The sequence below is a fragment of the Saccopteryx bilineata genome, chromosome 4 (assembly GCF_036850765.1).
Source record: "Saccopteryx bilineata isolate mSacBil1 chromosome 4, mSacBil1_pri_phased_curated, whole genome shotgun sequence".
NCBI lineage: Eukaryota > Metazoa > Chordata > Mammalia > Chiroptera > Emballonuridae > Saccopteryx > Saccopteryx bilineata.
The window spans coordinates 289,544,474-289,562,160 of record NC_089493.1 but is presented as its reverse complement, the minus strand read 5'-3'; the positions used below and the strand labels follow the sequence as shown (position 1 = coordinate 289,562,160).

Genomic DNA, 17,687 nt, shown 5'->3' with positions numbered 1-17,687 from the left:
CACTGGCTCTGCTGTAGTCCCCCGTCAAGGCACATATGAGAAAGCAATCAATGAGCAACTAAGGAGCCGCAATGCATCTCATCTCTTTCCCTTCCTATTTGTCCCTCTCTCTGACTCTTTGTCTCTGTAAAAAAAAAAAAAAAAAAAGATGAACCAGTACCACTCATAGTTGGCCTGACCAGGTGGGCTCAGATGACGCCAGTCCTCTCACTGGTAGGTTCAGCCCCTAAGTCCTCAGAGCACCATGAGAAGAACATTGAAGGACATTCAGGGTGGTGGAGTCCTCCAGGGCTGCTAGCCATGCCTTCCTGATCCTGCCGTTTGCTGAGCACCTAGTGTACTAGGCCCTGGGCTGGCCTCCTGTCTTCCTCTTGGAAAGAATTCAGACTTTGTCAGCAGCCACAAAACAGCTGCCTCCCAGCCTCCTAAGTCGGGTCCTCTCCATGCCCCAGTTCACTGTGCTCCAGTGCTCACCACCCCTAAGCCCACTTAGACCCTGGCGCTGGCTCAAGGCCCCGGAGGCCTGAGCTTTAGGGCCAGCAGCTGAAGCCTGAAGATCTTTGGCGTGTTGGGCCAGCTGCCAGCACTTACCCAGGCAGGATCTCCCGCCAGGTGCCCTAGTCCCAGTCTCTTAATCAGTCACAAGCAGGCAGGGAGGGTGTGGCTGGGTTGGGTTCGGCAAGGCTGGGTGGCCTGGGCAGGGGTGCGGTCCCTCACAGTCCCCCATTCTCAGAGACGCCCCAGGTTCTGAGCCTCCTGCAGCCTCTCTGGGCCCAGCTGAGGTAAGGGGGAGGCAGAGAAATGGCTATCCTGGAGGCACCCTGGGGTGTCACATGGCTGGTTTGGGAGCTTCCATGGCCCTAGCCATTTCTCCCATGTGAGACTGTCTCACAGGGTACCTGATCATTCATTTTCTCCTCTGTAAACCAGGACCCAACAGCTCATGCCTGGGGGTGCTGGGAGAGTTTTGGGCAGTGGTCAACTTGCTACCTAAAAACAGCAGGGAAATGAGGCCCCAAAAGGGTGGGGAAGTGCAGGGTGACTTTGAGTCTGGTGCTCAGACAGGGTTCAGGTTCCAGCGAGGGGTCTTCAGGGGAAGGGGACAGCGCCTGGTCCTGCCCCTGAGGGCTGATGAGGGGATGTTCCTATCACTAGGACACTGGGGTCTGTGGTTTTGAGGCCATTCACTTCTGGTAAGATTCCCTCCATACGTCTCAGTCAGTGGGTGAGAGGATGGAACGGGTCAATGTAAAGCCTGGGCAGTAGGTACTCAGTAGTTGCTGCTGGTGCTGGGGTGAGTGTTCCCTGGAGCAGGAGGGGCCAGGGGCTCCTCCTGATGATAAGATCAGGTGGCTGAAGCCTCTGGGCTGGTCCTCCAGGGCCCAACAACTTCCTAGCCCACCTGTCCTGGGTGGGGGTGGGGGTGGGGGCGAGAACTGGGGCAGCCCTCTCCAGTGTGCAAAGGGGTCAGCCTGGGGCTGGGGATGCATTCACCCTGAAAGGGTGGGGGCCCTCAAAAGCCTGGGTCCCTCAGATGGAGAAACCCTAGGGAGGTTTGGCAACTGTGGGAAGGTGGAGGAATTGGAAGGCAGGGGTGTTGGGGATACAGCAGGTAGACTGGACCGGGGACAAGGACGCTGAGGGAGGCACAAAGACACTGGGGGGGGGGGGGCACAAGGATGCTGCAGGGAGGGTCAAGGAGGCAGCGGGGGCGAACAAGGAGGCTGTGGGGCGGTAACGACGCTGCGCCAGCCAAGGGCTCCCGGGACGGGAACGTTGCGTGCACGGAACGCTCGGGCAAGGCCGGTGGGTAGCCCGAGCGCCTTTGGGGTCCGGACCGTCACGCGGCAACGTTAGGAGTCGGCGGAAATGGGGCTGGTGTCCCGCGGCACATCTGCGGCAGGGCTGGGGGCTACGACAGCAGTTGTCTGCCCGGGCCCGCCCAGCGCAGTCCCCAACCCCATCCGGGACCCGCCCCCGGGAGCAGCCGGTGAGCATTTGCATAGAGGGCTGGCGTTCGTGCCCTGTGACCTTGAGGAGCTGCCCGTCCCGGCCGCGGGCCTGGGCACAGGCGAAGGAGGGAAAGGGTCTCCCGGAATCTTTTTCCGGGGTCGGCACAGGTCTCTTGCCTCTCGGAGTCTCTGATCATCTGAAAAAAAGGGCGCCGGCCTGCGACTTAGGAAGGCAGCGAGAGGCCCCCGCCAGCCCCACGTCAGGAGCCCGTTTTCCCAGAGGGAGGATTTGTGACCGGGCAGTGTAGGTGCTCTTGGCGGGGAATCTGGTCCCAACACCCTGTAGGGTGAAGGGCGCCTGGCCGGTTCTCTCTGATCCACCCAACTTAGGCCCCCGCTGTGGACTCTTTGGAAGGGTATTCAGGGTCAGAGGAACTGACCGTCAGCACTTTATGGTTGGGTCTGACTGCAGTAAAGGGCAAAAACAGAATTCTAAGTTCATGTCCATTCTTTTGAAATGAGTGGGGAAAAAGCACTGTGTACAAAATATGAGGAAAAGAATTTTTTTAAAGCACAAACAACATAGGGGTAAAAATTAACATTTTTGTAAGCGATTGAGAGCAGTGACTGGAAGGCTTCACAGAGGAAGGTTTCAGCCAGTGAGATGTTTCTGGCCAGTCAGTCATAACTTGGTTTTCTCCCCGGAATCAGTTCATGCAGAGGATGAGAGGGAAGTAGAACTTCCACTTCTTAAGGTAGACTGTTGGCCTCTGGTTCTGTGGGGAGGGGTGTCCCAGAGATCCTGACTGATCTGGGAGTGGGCCATTTCACAAGGGAACTTGGTGTCATTCTTAACTGGGAGGCTTTTCCAGGTATGTGCACTAGCTTATTTTATTTTATCACAGTCTTTACAGATGTGCACATTACCCAAGTTACTGCCCTGCTTTCTCCCGTCTGCACCTCTGCTATCGATTGCCTGCTCTTTCATCTCTTTCTGGCTGTCTGATCTGAGCAGACTTCTTTGTGTTCATCACTCCCAGAGGCTGAGGTGGGAGCGGGGATGGGAATTTGCCCCATAATCTGTTAAGAGTTCTTTCTTGCTACCCCACGGATAACAACATCAACGTCTTCTCTCTGCTCTTCCTTAGACATAGGTAGCTGCTCTTTCTTTCTTTCTTTCTTTCTCTTTCTTTCTTTCTTTCTTTCTTTCTTTCTTTCTCTTGTAAGCTTTGTAGATGGAGCATAATTAATACAAAGAAAGGGCACAATGTGACAAATTTTCCCAAAGTGAACACACCATGTAATCAACTTCCCCCAGAGCATCTGTTCACCATTCGGCCAGTTGTGCTTCTTTTCCAGCAGTAGCCATGAGCAGTTTTCCTGAGTTCCTGCGAAAGGAGTCCTTAGGCAGGGTGTGATGGTGTCACTTGGCTGAGCTGGGATGTCCCCACAGGCTGGCACTGAGAGGCTTGGACTGTGCTGGCTGGTCCCCATGGTGGTTGCCAAGTCAGTTGCCTCAAAGGCAGAATTGCTCTGTTCCTCTCACGATGCCATCAGGAGGGCAGTCCTGTAGGAAGGTCAGGAAGACAGGTTGGCCCTGGATGCCCTTGACGATGGCCACAGGGATTTGGCCCCGGGATGCTCTCAGACTCCAGGCTTTCCCCTGCCAGCTTCCACTGTTGCTTTCCCTTCCTCGTCACTGGGGAAAGGGCATTTGGGAGTTCTGCTGCTGTTGGACTCAGAGTGGCCCTTTTCTTCTGAAATCTACAGCTGTGAGAAGCCCTTTTTATAAGCTGGCTGGAAGAAACCTTGACCCTTCACCCCAGGCTGGCTACCTGCAGGGGAGGAGCGCAGCCACATCGGTGGCCTCTTAAGCCCTGGGTGCCTGTGTCTGTGTGAGGCCTCCCAGTGCCCCCTGCTCCTCAGGATAAGGCTCCCTGTGCCTTCTACAATGTTAGACTGCCCTAACGTGTGTGTGTGTGTGTGTGTGTGTGTGTGTGTCTCTCTCTCTCTCTCTCTCTCTCTCCGTCGTCTTGTCCCCAAGCGCCTGGTGTACATTGAGACCTGGAGGCCCAGGCTCAGTTCAAAGCCTGTGTTTCTAGTGCTCTCTTCAGCAGCACATATACAAAGCCTGTGTTTCTATCCTCCAGTGTGGACTCCAACTTGGGGTGGTCTTAGCTCAGGGCAGCTGCTCTGCTCTTTTGATGGTGAAGTAGGGCATGACTCAAGATGAATGTCCTCAGTTCCTGCTGGGTGAGGTCCTGCTGCCTGTCAGGCCCCATCTGGGAGGGCTCAGGTGGAAGAATGAAGTGCTGGCTGAGAAATTCGCATCCCCAGTGAGCTTACTTCTTGGCAACTTAAGGCTCAGGATCCCACAAACTTCAGGAATTGCAGTCACTTGGAACTTCTTGTTGCTCCGAAGCCATGTGAGGGTAGTGAGAGGCCAGGAAGTCTGGTGTCCTTCATCCTGGTAGAAGATGGTGGTGCTCTCTGTTCCCTATTTGTAGATAGGTACCTGGTTGGAAGAATACTACCCAAAGGAGGTGCTCCGCTATGACAAGAGGAAATCTCGCTGGTGGGAGCCCTGCCCTGAAGTGGCGGATGGACGGGGCTCCCAGGGCAGGATGGGCCCAGCCACAGAATGGAGCAGAGTGGAGGTAGAAACCCTGTGAGAGCTGAGCCTGTTCTCGGAGCCCCCAGGCTCCTCCAGGAGGCCCACCGGGCAGAGGGGTGGGCTCAGGGTGCCAGGCATGTCCCTAGGCATCTTTGGGGTGTCTGCACCAGTGCCCACAGCCGCCAGCAGGGTTGTTTAAATTTTATCTTTATTCTTGCTAGCTTAGTAAGTAAATCAAGGTTCTTCAAAGTTAAAAATTTTTTATTGATTGATTTTAGAGAGAGAGGAAGGGAGAGAGAGAGAGGAACATGGATCGGGTCCTGTATGTGCCCTGACCAGGAATGAACCAGCAACCTCCGTGCTTTGGGACGATGCTTTACCAACCAAGCAATCTGGTCAGGGCTTCTTCAGAGTTTTAATTTGCATTACTTTAATTGTTAATGAGACTACATTTTTCCATGTGCAACACATTATATAAAACTAATCAGTTTCTTTAAAAACAAAGGTTAAAGCCTCCCTCTTGTTCTGGTTGGATAGCTCAGTTGGTCACAGCATATCGATCCGCAAAGGTTGTGGGTTCAATCCTGGTCAGGGCACAGACAGGACCAGATCAAGGTTCCTATCTCTCTCCCCTTTCCTCTCTCTCTAAAAAATCAGTAAAAAAGAAACTTACTGAAAAAACAACAACAGGCCCTGGCTGGTTGGCTCAGTGGTAGAGCGTCGGCCTGGTGTGCAGGAGTCCCGGGTTCGATTCCCGGCCAGGGCACACAGGAGAAGCATCCATCTGCTTCTCCACCCCTCCCCCTCTCCTTCCTCTCTGTCTCTCTCTTCCCCTCCCGCAGCCAAGACTCCATTGGAGCAAGGTTGGCCCGAGCGCTGAGGATGGCTCCATGGCCTCTGCCTCAGGTGCTAGAATGGCTCTGGTTGCGACAGAGCAATGCCCAGATGGGCAGAGCGTCGCCTTTTGGTGGGCATGCCGGGTGGATCCCAGTCAGGCGCACGCAGGAGTCTGACTGCCTCCCCGTTTCCAGCTTCAGAAAAATACAAAAAAAAAAAAAAGAAAAAACAACAACAACCAACTCTTTTTCATCTCTGTACTCCCTGTAATAATAACTGAGTGAGTTGTGTAACCTTGTCCTGTTTCAGCCTGCTTGTTTCTGAAATGGGGGAAAGCACTGACCAGCCCTGGGGTAGGAATGAGGGGTGATATGGGGCCCATGCTTACAACAGCCTGGGGCAAAGAGAGGGTAGCACCCACGGGAGATGTATAGCCAGGGACCTCACACCAGCCTCCATGACCAAACCAGTGGGCTCGGTGGCCATCGGTGATATGCCCATTGGGGTGTTTGTGCTACACGTTGGCCATGGCCTGCAGCCACCGTGCTGCTGGCCACTGTGGGATCATGGGGACATAGTAGCAGTGGCAGCTCTGAGCCGAGCCTCTTTCCTCTCTTCCAGTGTCTCCAGGATGGTGCTTAAGGCTTTCTTCCCCACGTGCTGTGCCTCAGTGGACAGCGGCCTCCTAGTCGGACGGTGGGTCCCTGAGCAGAGCAGCGCTGTGGTCCTGGCTGTGGTGCACTTTCCCTTCATCCCCATCCACGTCAAGGAGCTCTTGGCCCAGGTGCGGCAGGCTGGCCGAGTAGGCGTGGCCGTGCTGGGCACTTGGTGCCACCGTCAGCAGGAGCCCGAGGAGAGCCTGGGTCACTTCCTGGAGGGCCTGCGTACCATCTTCTCCCACAAGCCCTGGTTCCAGCTGTGCCGGGAGAGGGGCAGCAATTTATGGAGCTGCAAGGCCACCCGCTGGCAGAAGCCTGCCTCCGCTAGTGCCCCCAGCGAGGACCAGGTTATGCTCATCTTCTATGACCAGCGCAAGGTGCTGCTGTCCCAGCTGCACCCACCTGCAGCACTGCCTGACTGCCAGGCTGGGGGGGCCACAGCCAGCGCCGGGGGCCTGGCTGCCATCTTCGACACGGTGGCGCGAAGTGAGGCACTCTTCCGAAGTGACCGGTTCGATGAGGGCCTCGTGCAGCTGAGCCACTGGCAGTCAGAGGGTGTGGAGGCCAGCATCCTCGTGGAGCTGGCCAAGTGGGCCTCAGGGCCTGTCTGCCTGCTGCTGGCCAGCCTGCTGTCACTCATCTCAGCTGCCAGCTCCTGCCGGTAGGTGCCCCTGGGGGCAGGGTGGGAAGGAGTCAGACTCCCGGAGTCCTAGGCCCACCCCCTTCGTGTGGAGGCCCAGATGGGCCCTTTTGAGGCTCACAGCTGCCCCCCACGCTTCAGCTCTCCCATATTCCCTCCCCTAGCATCTCAGAGGACGTCCTGGCGGTGGCTGCTATTCTAGTGCCTCTCACTCCTGAGGAAGAGCCAGGTTTCCTGGCAACCTCAGTGACTGGGTAGGACCCACTGGGTAGGAGTACTGGGTGAACCGCAAATGGCTTCAGCCCATGAGATGACGGACAGCCTGGGTTGTTGCTGACCAAGGACTGGTGTTTGCCCTGCCTGGGACTTATCCATCCTCCTGAACACACGTTGGCCCACCCACTGCCCCAGCCTCAGCCCCAGCACCAGGCCCCACAGGAGGTAGCCCTGGAGGCTGTGGGGGCGCGTCCACTCACTGACTGCCATGGGTGTGGGCTGGCTGTCCCCAGCCTTGGCCATTCTTGAGAATCACCTGGAGCATTCCTGGCTTCAGACTTGGCCAAGGGATTTGCAAAAGTCCCTGAAGGCCCTGAGGAATGTTGGGGCAGCACCAAGGTTTTCTAGCTGAGCTGTAGGGGCCCCTCTCTGTGAGAATCCATCTCCCTGGGGGAGAGCAGCTGTGCTACATCCTCAGGCACCCCCTCCCCTTCGGCCCAAGGGTACACATTGTGTGGTCTGGGGGCTGGTCCTGCGTTCTCACGAGGGCAAGGCAGAGACCTCTCAGCAGCTGTGTGTGGACACACCTTGGGTTGTGAGGGCTGTAGGGAATGGGGAGGTTTCAGAGCTTCAAAAATCTCTTGGAATGAAGTATGTGAAAGTGTGTCTGGGCCTAGGTACAATTTTGGAAAGAGAAGGTTCTTAGCTCTTATCAGCTTTCAAAGGACCCAAGAAAGGTTAAGAACTTCTCATGTGTCCCAAATATGAATTAGCCCATCAATCAGGTGTTGGTCAATGACTGGTAGTGCTTATGAGCACAGGGATATTCACATGAGTCGTGGCTGTCACTGTGCTGCAGCGAAGCCCCCTTGGTTCCCCCAGGGCAGGCCCAGGGATGCTGCCAGGGCCTGGGCTGCCCGGGGCTTGGCTGGACTGGACCTTGGGGAGGCCGCTGTGCAGGCAGGGGTCTCTGTGCGGCCAGCGTGAGGCCACCTTCCACTTGATTGGAGCTGGTAGTAGTGGGGGATATGCTGAACGCGTTTCATTTCTTTTTTTTATTTCTTGGAATTGGTTCAAAGCTGCTCGGTTGGAGACGGAGTCTTTAAACTTTTCAAGGTCTAGCCCTCTTCCTTCCCAAGAGTCCAAGTGCGTGCTGGCTGATGGTTCTGCACTTTGCACAACCCTTTCTGTTCCCTGCCAGCAGCAGGGTGTGAGTGGAAAGGGGCTCTGGGCACAGCTGAGTTGCAATCTGGCACTTTCTTCATCTTTGTTTGCAAACCTCCTCCCTCAACATTTGTTCAGTGCTTCCTTTGGTGAAAAATCAGTCTCATTGGGCAGCCACGTCAGCCCCGAGACTCTTGACGAGGGTCACACATCCAGCATGGCAAGGGCTAGGTGGTGAGACAGCACGTTCTCTCCACTGCTGCGGTTCAGTTGTCCTGGGGTCAGTGCTTTGTGAGATAGTTGGGCTCCCAGTTAGTCATTGTGAATGCACCGTGAGCCCCGCTGGCCTGCTCATCTGGGCCCTCCCACCTGTGTCCCTGCCCTGCTTAGTTCAGGAATGTGGCTATTAGTGTTTGGGGCCGCCAGGGACTCTCGCTGAGCCTGCCTGGCGCTTCCTGTCTGCGCAGTGAGGGGTGTTGGTGACACTGGGGCAGCCCTTGCTCTCTGGCAGGCAGAAGAGCCCCAGGAGGAGCTGAAGGCCTATCCATCTCTTCTCCTTTACAGGGTGTTCAAGCTGTGGCCACTGCCCTTCATATGGAGCAAGCTCTCCACGTGGGAGCAGCTCAGGCACCGGCTGGAGCAGCTCACATTCATCTTTAGCACCCAGAAGGCCGAGAACCCCTCCCAGCTGATGAGGTTCGGGGCCTACCCTGGGTCTACTTGGCAGTGGCCAGATGTACCATACCCCCGTCTCTGCACCAGATCCTTCCTCACTGACCCACTTTGGCCAGGCTGCCCTCACCACCCATTCCTGTTGGACCCCTCCTTCCAGGAAGGCCAACACGCTTGTCTCCGTGCTCCTCGATGTGACCCTAGGCTTCGCGCTGTTGTCCTGGCTCCATAGGAAAGACTGCATCGGGCAGCTGGCTGATACTCTTGTCCCCGTGGCTGATGTGAGTTGGATGGGGGGGAACCAGGTCTGGACTCCAGCACCTATTTCCTGGGGTGGGGGTGAGGCCCTTTTGGGGGCAGCAGAGGCCCCTCAACCAGCAAGAGAAGCTCTTTTCTTCCTTTTTGTTTTTTTAAGATTTTTTTGGCCCTGGCCGGTGGCTCAGTGGATAGAGCATCAGCCTGTTATATGGACGTCCCAGGTTCAATTCCTGGTTAGGGCACACAGGAGAAGCAACCATCTGCTTTTCTCTTCCCTCCCTCTCTTTCTTCTCTCTCTTCCCCTCTTACAGCCAGTGGCTCGATTGGTTTGAGCATGGCCCCGGCGCTAAGAATAGATCGTTTGGTCCAAGCACATCAGCCTCAGATGCTAAAAATAGTTTGGTACCCAAGCATCGGCCCTAGATGGGGTTTGCTAGGGTGACTTCTGGTCAGAGCGCATGGGGGAGTCTGTCTCACTATCTCCCTTCCTCTCACTTTAAAAAAAAAGATTTTTTTAATTGATTGATTTTACGGAGAGAGGAGGGGTGGGGGAAGCAAGAAGTATCAGTACATAGTTGCTTCACTTTAGGTTTTCATTGCTTGCTTATCATATGTGCCTTGACTGGGCAAGCCCAGGGTTTTGAACCACTGACCTCAGTGTTCCAGGTCGCCTTTCTAGTCACTGCACTGTCACAGGTCAGGCTCTCCTCCATTTTTTGTGGTCATGAAAGCTGCCCTCATCACTGACCTTAGACCAGTTCCCTGGGGGCTATGGAGACTTGGGTTGGCCACGTGCCCACCCTCCCACACTGGGTCACATTGCAGCTCTTGGCGTCTACCTTTTCTTCCTAAAGATGGCCATGTCTAGGGGCCACCCGTGGGTCAGGGATTTTAGGGGGAGCCCCTTCCCCCACCCGGCCCAGTGTTACAGTGTCCCGTTGCCTCCCCTAGTCTGTGACTATTTCTGCTCTCCTGGCTGGCTGTTGGCTTGGGACCACGGCAGGGTCAGCATCACGGAAACCTTCCCTATATCCAGGGCTGTCTTTGTGCAGTTGAGCTCTGGCCTCCTACCCCTCAGTGGTCACATCACTTCCAGCATCGGTTCTGTAGCTCTTGTGCTGAGATCCAGATGTGCCAGCTCGTCTGCTGTGCTCCTGGGCTTGCCCTGCGTGTCTGGGCAATGTTTCTAGGCCCCGGGTGCCATCCCCTTCCTCGCTGCCATATCCCCCTTCCAGGGTCCACCTGTTGCATTCAGCTTCTCTGCCTCCCTTCCTCAGAGCCAGAGGCCCTGTCCGTTCTGTTCGGAGCTTGTCTTCCTGCTTAGGGCATTCCCTCTGGCCCCACAGGTCCTGTTGGGGGCCTCCTGTGATCGAGACCGAGGCCTGACTGGGTGGCCTGTGGGGGTTTGGCCTCTACTGGCTGTCATCAGCATCTAGTCATGTTACTGGTCTACTTGTGGCCGGGCCAGACTCTGTGGACAGGAGCCCTCCCAGGCTGAGTGTCCATGCCTTCTTTGGGTGGCCTGGCTGAGAGGAGGGAGAAGGGAGAGTCTGGGGCCTGGGAGAAGCTTTGCTACTCTGCCTGCTTCTTTGTGCTCTGCCTGTGGCCAACTTCACCCTAGACCTCCCTTCTGCAAAACTGCTCAGAAATATAAATATTTAATTTAAAAATGAAAGCCTCTTCCTGCTGCCAAGCTCTTATCCTTTAAATATTAAATAAGCTCTATTTATAAAGAATGTTCTGTTCCCCTTCTCACTGTTCCCAACGAGGCTGAGGCCTTCACGCAGGGTTGGGAGAGGCCTGCAAGGCGGGCGGGGTGGGGGTGGGGTGGAGGCAGACCTCTGATTGTGGCCCCAGCACTGGTGACGAGGCTGAGAGTCCTCAGGGCCTGCCCACTGGGGCCAGCATGCCACATGGACACTGGCTTTCCTTCTAGGGGAGCCAGGATGCTGGTTAGCTTCCCTGCTTGCTTACAAGCGTCCCTGTGCTGTCTCTGGCTCTCACGACCTTGATCCTGACTCTGAGTCCCCATCTGTCCTTCACTCTAGGGGACCCTCCCACCCTCCCACCTGCTACCTGGGCCCCTGACTGGCTTGACACCTTACCCTCACCTGAGGTCATTCACCCAGGGCAGGCCCAGGCCTCTGCTGTTGCAGGTGGTGGGGTGGGTCGTTGGTGGAGGAAGGCTGGGACAGCCAGTGGGCTCCCCCTGCAAGGTTCACGGTGAGCCTGGGTCTTTCCCACATCCTGGAACCTGGGGCTGAGGGCTCCTGTGGGTACAGTGGCCACACTGGTAAGACAGGGAAAGGATGCTGTATCTGGCAGTTGACTCCTATCAGGAGCTACCTGTCTAGAGGGCCAGGGGTGGACTATTGGCCTCGTAGGTTGTGCCTCTCAGCCCCACATCCCAGAACATCTGTGAAGATGGGTTCCGTGCCCAGACAAGGGTAGAAAACCCCATGAGCCCATCCTGGAGGAGGGAGCCTAGGCTACCTGTGCCCTGCGCAGATGGGCTGGCCCAGCTTATAGACAACATGCCCCTCTGTTCCCTCAGCGAGTAGCTGAGGAGCTTCAGCATCTGCTGCAATGGCTGATGGGAGCCCCCGCTGGGCTCAAGATGAACCGGGCGCTGGACCAGGTGCTGGGCCGCTTCTTCCTGTACCACATCCACTTGTGGATCAGTGAGTGCTGTGGTCGGGGGCTGTGGGACTTCCTGGTGACCCTAATTTGTCTCTTAAAGCCTGTGCTCCCAGGGACACCAGCCTTGGTTGAGCAGGGCAATGGGACCCAGGCCTAGGGCCCAGGCCCAACACTGTCCCCTTGGTCCCTGCTTCCTGCCCTCCTGGTATTCGGGGTGTGTGGAACCCTGCTGTGCTAGGCTGGCTGCTCTGCTGAGTGGTGGCCAGTGGCACAGTCTGTCACTCTCAGTTTCCAGAAGCCTCAGGCGCCATCCTCAGTGAGCACCCCCTCAGGGCTGAACCCCTTCTTGCCAGGCTACATCCACCTCATGTCCCCCTTCGTCGAGCGGATCCTGTGGCACGTGGGCCTCTCGGCCTGCCTGGGCCTGACAGTTGCCCTGTCCATCCTGTCGGACATCATCGCCCTTCTCACCTTCCACATCTACTGCTTCTATGTCTATGGTGCCAGGTGGGTGTGTGCTCCCCACCCTTGCAGGCTGGCCCAGGGCAGCTCTCCATGTCCTGGGCACCATAGGCAGGCTCCTGGGGCTGGGTGGCTATGGGGGGGGGCTCCAAGGCCCAGCCCTGACAGTGCCCATATCCTGCAGGCTGTACTGCCTGAAGATCTGCGGCCTGTCCTCACTCTGGCGCCTGTTCCGGGGAAAGAAGTGGAATGTTCTGCGCCAGAGGGTGGACTCCTGTTCCTACGATCTAGACCAGGTAGTGGGCAAGATGGCAGGGGAGGGGGCCCCCGGCCCGACTGGCCAGTGTGACCTCCCAGCTTCAACCCAGCCACTCTCCTCTTCTGCAGCTCACTTGCCGCAGAGTCAGCATGAACCCTGGGGGGCCTGGGGAGTCTGCGAGGGGCAGGGTCACGTGGGGCCCTCAGTGCAGAACCCCGCTGCAGGTGGGAGGGGGACCCGGCTCTCAGGAGGCTTCTGCGCCCCAGGGAACCTCTGGTCAGTGGGCACCAGAAGTGACTCTGGCAGTGGGTCCTGGAGGCGACCTAGGCACAGGGCCTGGCTCTGGCTTGCCCTGTTAGTTTGCTCGGACCTAACACTCGGACCCTGACTACTGCCCTCCAGGGCACTTTTTCCCCTGCTTAATGTTCACAGCCCCTTTGTCTTTGGCTGTGCTCCCTGTTGGCGGGTCCTCTTTCCTCCACCATCTCCCCTGCGTCACTGAGTCTGGAGGTCACGCAGTGACTCCCGCCGGGCACTGGCAAGAGTGGTCCTGAGCAGGCTTCCCTGAGTGGTCTCTGGAAGTCAGCGTCCCACCAGCAGGGGTCCTTTCTCCTCAGTGATAGGATGAGCTTGGTGATGGGAAGCAGGGGTGTGGCTAGTGCTGCGGGCTGTCCCCAGTGTGAGCTCCAGCTGGTGCTGAGGGTGCCCTTCTCCCGTAGCTGTTCATCGGGACCCTGCTCTTCACCATCCTGGTCTTCCTGCTGCCCACCACGGCCCTGTACTACCTGGTGTTCACCCTGGTGAGCTGTGGGGGGCTCTGGGTGTCACATCTGGCTGAGGGTCCTTGCCAGCTGTGCCTGCCAGCCTGGCAGAATGGGCAGGCTACCCAGCACTGCAGGCCATGTGGGGTGTGGCTGTTCTAGACCATGGTGGTGTGTGTGGAGCCCTGGAGGGAGTAGGAGTCCTTCCCCAGGGGAACACCACCCACTGCTCTGGCAGGAGCTATGGTAGGTGGGTCACGGTGGGGTTTCCCCTTAGTTACTCACGCGGGGGAGGGGGCTCAGATAGAAGAAGGGGAGCAGCACCTAGGTGGCCTGGGTCAAGGGGTTGGTGATTCATTTCTCTGGGCCAGAGCATTGTCTCTGTGACATTGTGGGAGGGCCAGCTACTCCTGCCTGCGGCTTCCCTGCCTCCTGGTGCTGGGCCTCAGGTTCAGGACGGGATCCTTGCCCTCCTCAGGGAGGAATCCATGCTCTCCCGAGGCTCGAGTCCCTGGTCACCCTTCCCTGTGGCCCAGGATCTGACAGGCTGTTCTGCTCAGGGGCATGCTAGCATGGCTCTGGCCATGGCTCTGGCTCAGAGGCCCTGAGCACTATTTGTGCTGTAGCTCCGGCTCCTGGTGGTCACCGTGCAGGGTCTGATCCATCTGCTCATGGACCTTATCAACTCCCTGCCGCTGTATGCACTCGGCCTCCGGCTCTGCCGGCCCTACAGGCTCGCAGGTACGTCTGTGCTGGGTTGGTGGGCACACCCATGGGCTTTACAGATGCACCAACTATACCATGTGTGCTTCCTGCCTGGGAGTGGTGTGCATAGGGCGGGTGGCCAGGGTGGACAGAGACTTCTGGTCCCAGGGTGTCTGCTGGACCAGTTGCCTGCACTGAGCTGGAACTAGAGGGCCCAGCTGGTGCTCAAGTTCAGAGGCCACACGGCGAACCTCCCTTTTTTTCATCCTTTTCTGACAAGTGTAAATCTCTGTCCTGAGACCGGTCCACCGTGGTGTACGTGGTACCTGAATGTGGCTCACAGAAGATGTGTTCCATGTGGCTGTGTGGGGCTGTGTGTGCCTACTGGTGCCCCTCAACTGTGGAGGCAGCAGGCCTAGATAGAGGACATGGGCTGGCCAGATCTGTGACAAGAGTGCCCTCCCAGCCTGACCAGGTGGTGGCGCAGTGGATGGAATGTCAGACTGGGGTGCGGAAGGACCCAGGTTCGAGACCCTGAGCTTGCCAGCTTGAGCACGGGCTCATCTGGTGTGAGCAAAGCTCAGCAGCTTGGACCCAAGGTCGCTGGTTACGTGGTCTGCTGAAGGCCCATAGTCAAGGCACATATGAGAAAGCAATCAATGAACAACTAAGGTGTCACAATGAAAAAACTGATGATTGATGCTTCTCATCTCTATCCGTTCCTGTCTGTCTGTCCCTATCTATCCCTCTCTCTGACTCTCTGTCTCTGTTTAAAAAAAAAAAAAAAAAGAGTGCCCTCCCAGCAGACCACTACCTGCTGGGACAACAGCCCCCTTCCCAGCTACCCCTGGCCCCACCCTGTGCAGGTGGCCACCCGATTACATGCTGACACTAACCACTGGGTTGGCTGTATGCCCCTAAGGGGAGGCTGTACCCCTTTAGACCTCGGGCCCACCTAACTGGTCACAGGGTGGATTGGTGCAGGGGCTTTGAACATACCAGGGAACTTGGAGAGCTCCACCATAGCCCCTATTAGTTTGCTTGGACCTAACACTCGGACCCTGACTACTGCCCTCCAGGGCACTTTTTCCCCTGCTTAATGTTCACAGCCCCTTTGTAATAGCCCCTATCCAGTAGCTGTTCAAAGGCCCCCAAGGTGTCCACAATGCCCATAAGCCCCTGCACCCAGTTTGCAGCTGGGAAGCTTGGGGCACGCCCCACAGCTCGTGGTGGCTGCTCTCAGACAGCTCAGAGCCAGAGGATGTGCATATGGGTGTCCCAAAGGCTTCGAACCTAAAGTCTGCCTGCTGGGTGTCCCCAAAGTCTCTTCGAAAGCACTTTCTCCACAGAGGGCCAGGCCAGGGACGCATGTGCTTGTTTCCCATGTTCACTCTGCCTCCAGCGCCCCCCCCCCCTCAGAATGCCAGGACAATGCTGGTGGAGAGCCCGAGGCTTGGCAGCCTCCTCCCACACCCTGGCTCACTGCCAGAGCAGGCGTTTCAACTTCACAAGAAAGGCCGCAGATGCTGCTGCCTCCTCTCTTCTTCCCTGAGTTTGCCTTGGGCCTCTTCATCAAATGATAATTAGCTTCTATGTCTCTTTTCAAAAAAATCTTCAGCCTGGGAATCCCGGGGCTTGGGGGCCCAAACTGCAGGCCAGGGCTGTGGTGGGTCCCAGTCGGCCACACACACAAGTTGGAAGACATTTAGATGTCAGTAGGACAGCCACCAGCCTGCAAGTGCCATTGGCTCTGGGAGACCCACGTCATCTGGAAAGCCACACAGGCTGCGCTCCGCTGCCCAGCTGCTCTGCTCTGCTGGCCGGGTGTCAGTTTTGTCCTGTCAGTGGCGTGTGCAGGAGGCTTTGCTATCAGCCCAGCGGCCCATTCAGAAGCGAATGGGAAGGCAGAAGAGCCCCGGTAGCTCTCTGAGTGCTGCCCAGAAATGAAGGGGCCTCGATGGCCAGAGTCCCCTTGGCCGTGCCTGCCTCTGCTGACCCATAGTGCAGGACTGCTGGGGCAGCCTGCCGGGCCCTGGGGCCCTGGGAGCCCTGGACGGCCCTCCTCTTCCTCACAAACACCCTGCTCTCCTTCCAGCTGGCGTGAAGTTCCGAATCCTGGAGCATAAGGCTGGTGAGCCCCTCCGACTCCTGATGCAGGTGAGGCCTCTGTGTACCCCAAATATTGCTGCTTGTGGACAGACCCCCCCCCCCCGATGCTGCCTGTATTCCTGGCACTCTTCTGTGCCGCCCTGGGTTTGGGGCATCATGGGCCAGTGTAAGGTACAGGCAAGAGAGCAGAGCTGAGGGGTGGGCCCCAAGGGGAGACGCTCCCACCGCCAAGGCTTCAGGGTATGACCTTCTCTGCCTGGAACCTTCCCCAGCAGGGCCCATGGATGGGATCCCCGATACTGTCATATGCCTTTGGCCTCCTAGGGCTCCTGCTTGCTTGGCCATGGGTCCCTGAATCCTGCCTTGGGCCCTAAGAGCTGTTGTTCTAGGTGAAGAGCGCAGATTGGCGAAGGCTCAGGACACACGTGTTCTCTGTTGACTCCTTTATCTGAAACAGTCTTGGTGCTCCCAGGCTTCAGGAGGGAGCAGGCTACTTGCGGGTTACCCCGGGTGACGCACTGGGTGCCAGTGTTGGGTCCAGGCAGGTGCAGTTGGCCTGAGCATCACTGTGAGAGGTCAGATGCTGAGGCAGCTGGAGCTGTGTGTGGTTTCTCAGGTGTGTAGTGTGTTCTGAGTCCCACCTGAAGAGGCTGCTAGGAGCTCCGTGGGTGCTGGAGCGGAGGGTCTGCACTCTATCAGCCCGGTCCATCTCTCTGCCACCTGTTAGAGCAGATCATTCCCTCCTGAGCTGCCGTCAGCCACAGCGGGAGCACAGCGGGGGTACAGCAGGTCCTGCCCCATAGTGTTTAGAGCAGTGATTTCCCCAGGAGGGTTTCCAAGATTTGGAGATCTTGAGCCCCAGAGAGCTGGGGGCTGTGCCCAGGCTGACTGCTGCCTTTGTGCTTCCAGATAAACCCCCTGCCCTACAATCGCGTGGTGCACACCTACCGCCTCCCCAGCTGTGGCTGCCACCCCAAACACTCCTGGGGATCCTTGTGCCGCAAGCTGTTCTTCGGGGAGCTCATCTACCCCTGGAGGCAGAGAGGGGACAAGCAGGACTGACAGACCCTGGCCATCAGCCCGTCCAGCACCACTGCGTGGCCACGGCCAGCCTCCTGTCCTGCCAGGGTCATGTTGATGTCAAGGAGCATGTGGCCCTGCACTCTGCCATCTCGGCCTCCAGTCTGGGACCTCCACAGGCTATGCCTGTCGCATGTCCTCCCAACTCTGAGGTTGAATTTGAGGTCACAGGGCTGGTGAGCAGGAGGGCGCAGGGGTGGCCAGCGGGGTCGTCTGGCCTGTGCTTCACAACACGCACCGTTGGCTGCAGGACCCACCTCCAGTCTGTTGTTATGGCACTGTTAGCCCAATGCCCACCAGTTCCCCAGGCCTACCCAGCTCTCCTGACCCCCCACAGACCCTGCCCCTGCCCATTATGTCCTTCCTAGTAGGGTGAGCTGACAGGTATCACTACTGCTCCACAGATGGCCCAACCTGTCACGGGGTAGAGCGATTCCTTCAAGGTTGCACTCAATAGTTCTTGAGACTTTGAGCCCCAAACATTGCCTTCCTTGGGGGTTTTTCTGAAGATGTACTCCGGAGTCCCCAACACCTCCCAGCTGCCTCAGTGGAGCAACAGCCAGCCAACATGGGTGATCCAAGCAATGGCTGACCCCTGGCCCAAACCAGCAGCCCCCCTGAGGCAGGCTCCTCCAGTGCCGCGCACCCTAACATGCACA

General features: G+C 57.4%; 1 protein-coding gene across 3 annotated transcripts; it reads left to right on the top strand.

Moving 5' to 3' along the window:
• The first annotated feature begins 658 nt into the window (after window positions 1-658).
• PIGQ (phosphatidylinositol glycan anchor biosynthesis class Q) lies at window positions 659-17,158 on the top strand. Of its 3 annotated transcripts, none has more exons than XM_066275418.1 (11): window positions 659-782; window positions 6,025-6,723; window positions 8,647-8,778; window positions 8,915-9,035; window positions 11,567-11,693; window positions 12,006-12,159; window positions 12,299-12,410; window positions 13,093-13,173; window positions 13,761-13,875; window positions 15,935-15,996; window positions 16,858-17,158. In XM_066275418.1, the coding sequence occupies exons 2-11, from the start codon at window positions 6,035-6,037 to the stop codon at window positions 17,008-17,010; spliced, it is 1,746 nt and encodes a 581-aa protein (XP_066131515.1). In that variant the 5' UTR covers window positions 659-782; window positions 6,025-6,034; the 3' UTR covers window positions 17,011-17,158. The 3 variants fall into 3 exon arrangements, with proteins under 3 accessions (XP_066131515.1, XP_066131513.1, XP_066131514.1); XM_066275416.1 differs by lacking the exon at window positions 659-782 and adding an exon at window positions 1,837-1,990; XM_066275417.1 differs by lacking the exon at window positions 659-782 and adding an exon at window positions 2,079-2,256.
• Window positions 17,159-17,687: the final 529 nt, after the last annotated feature.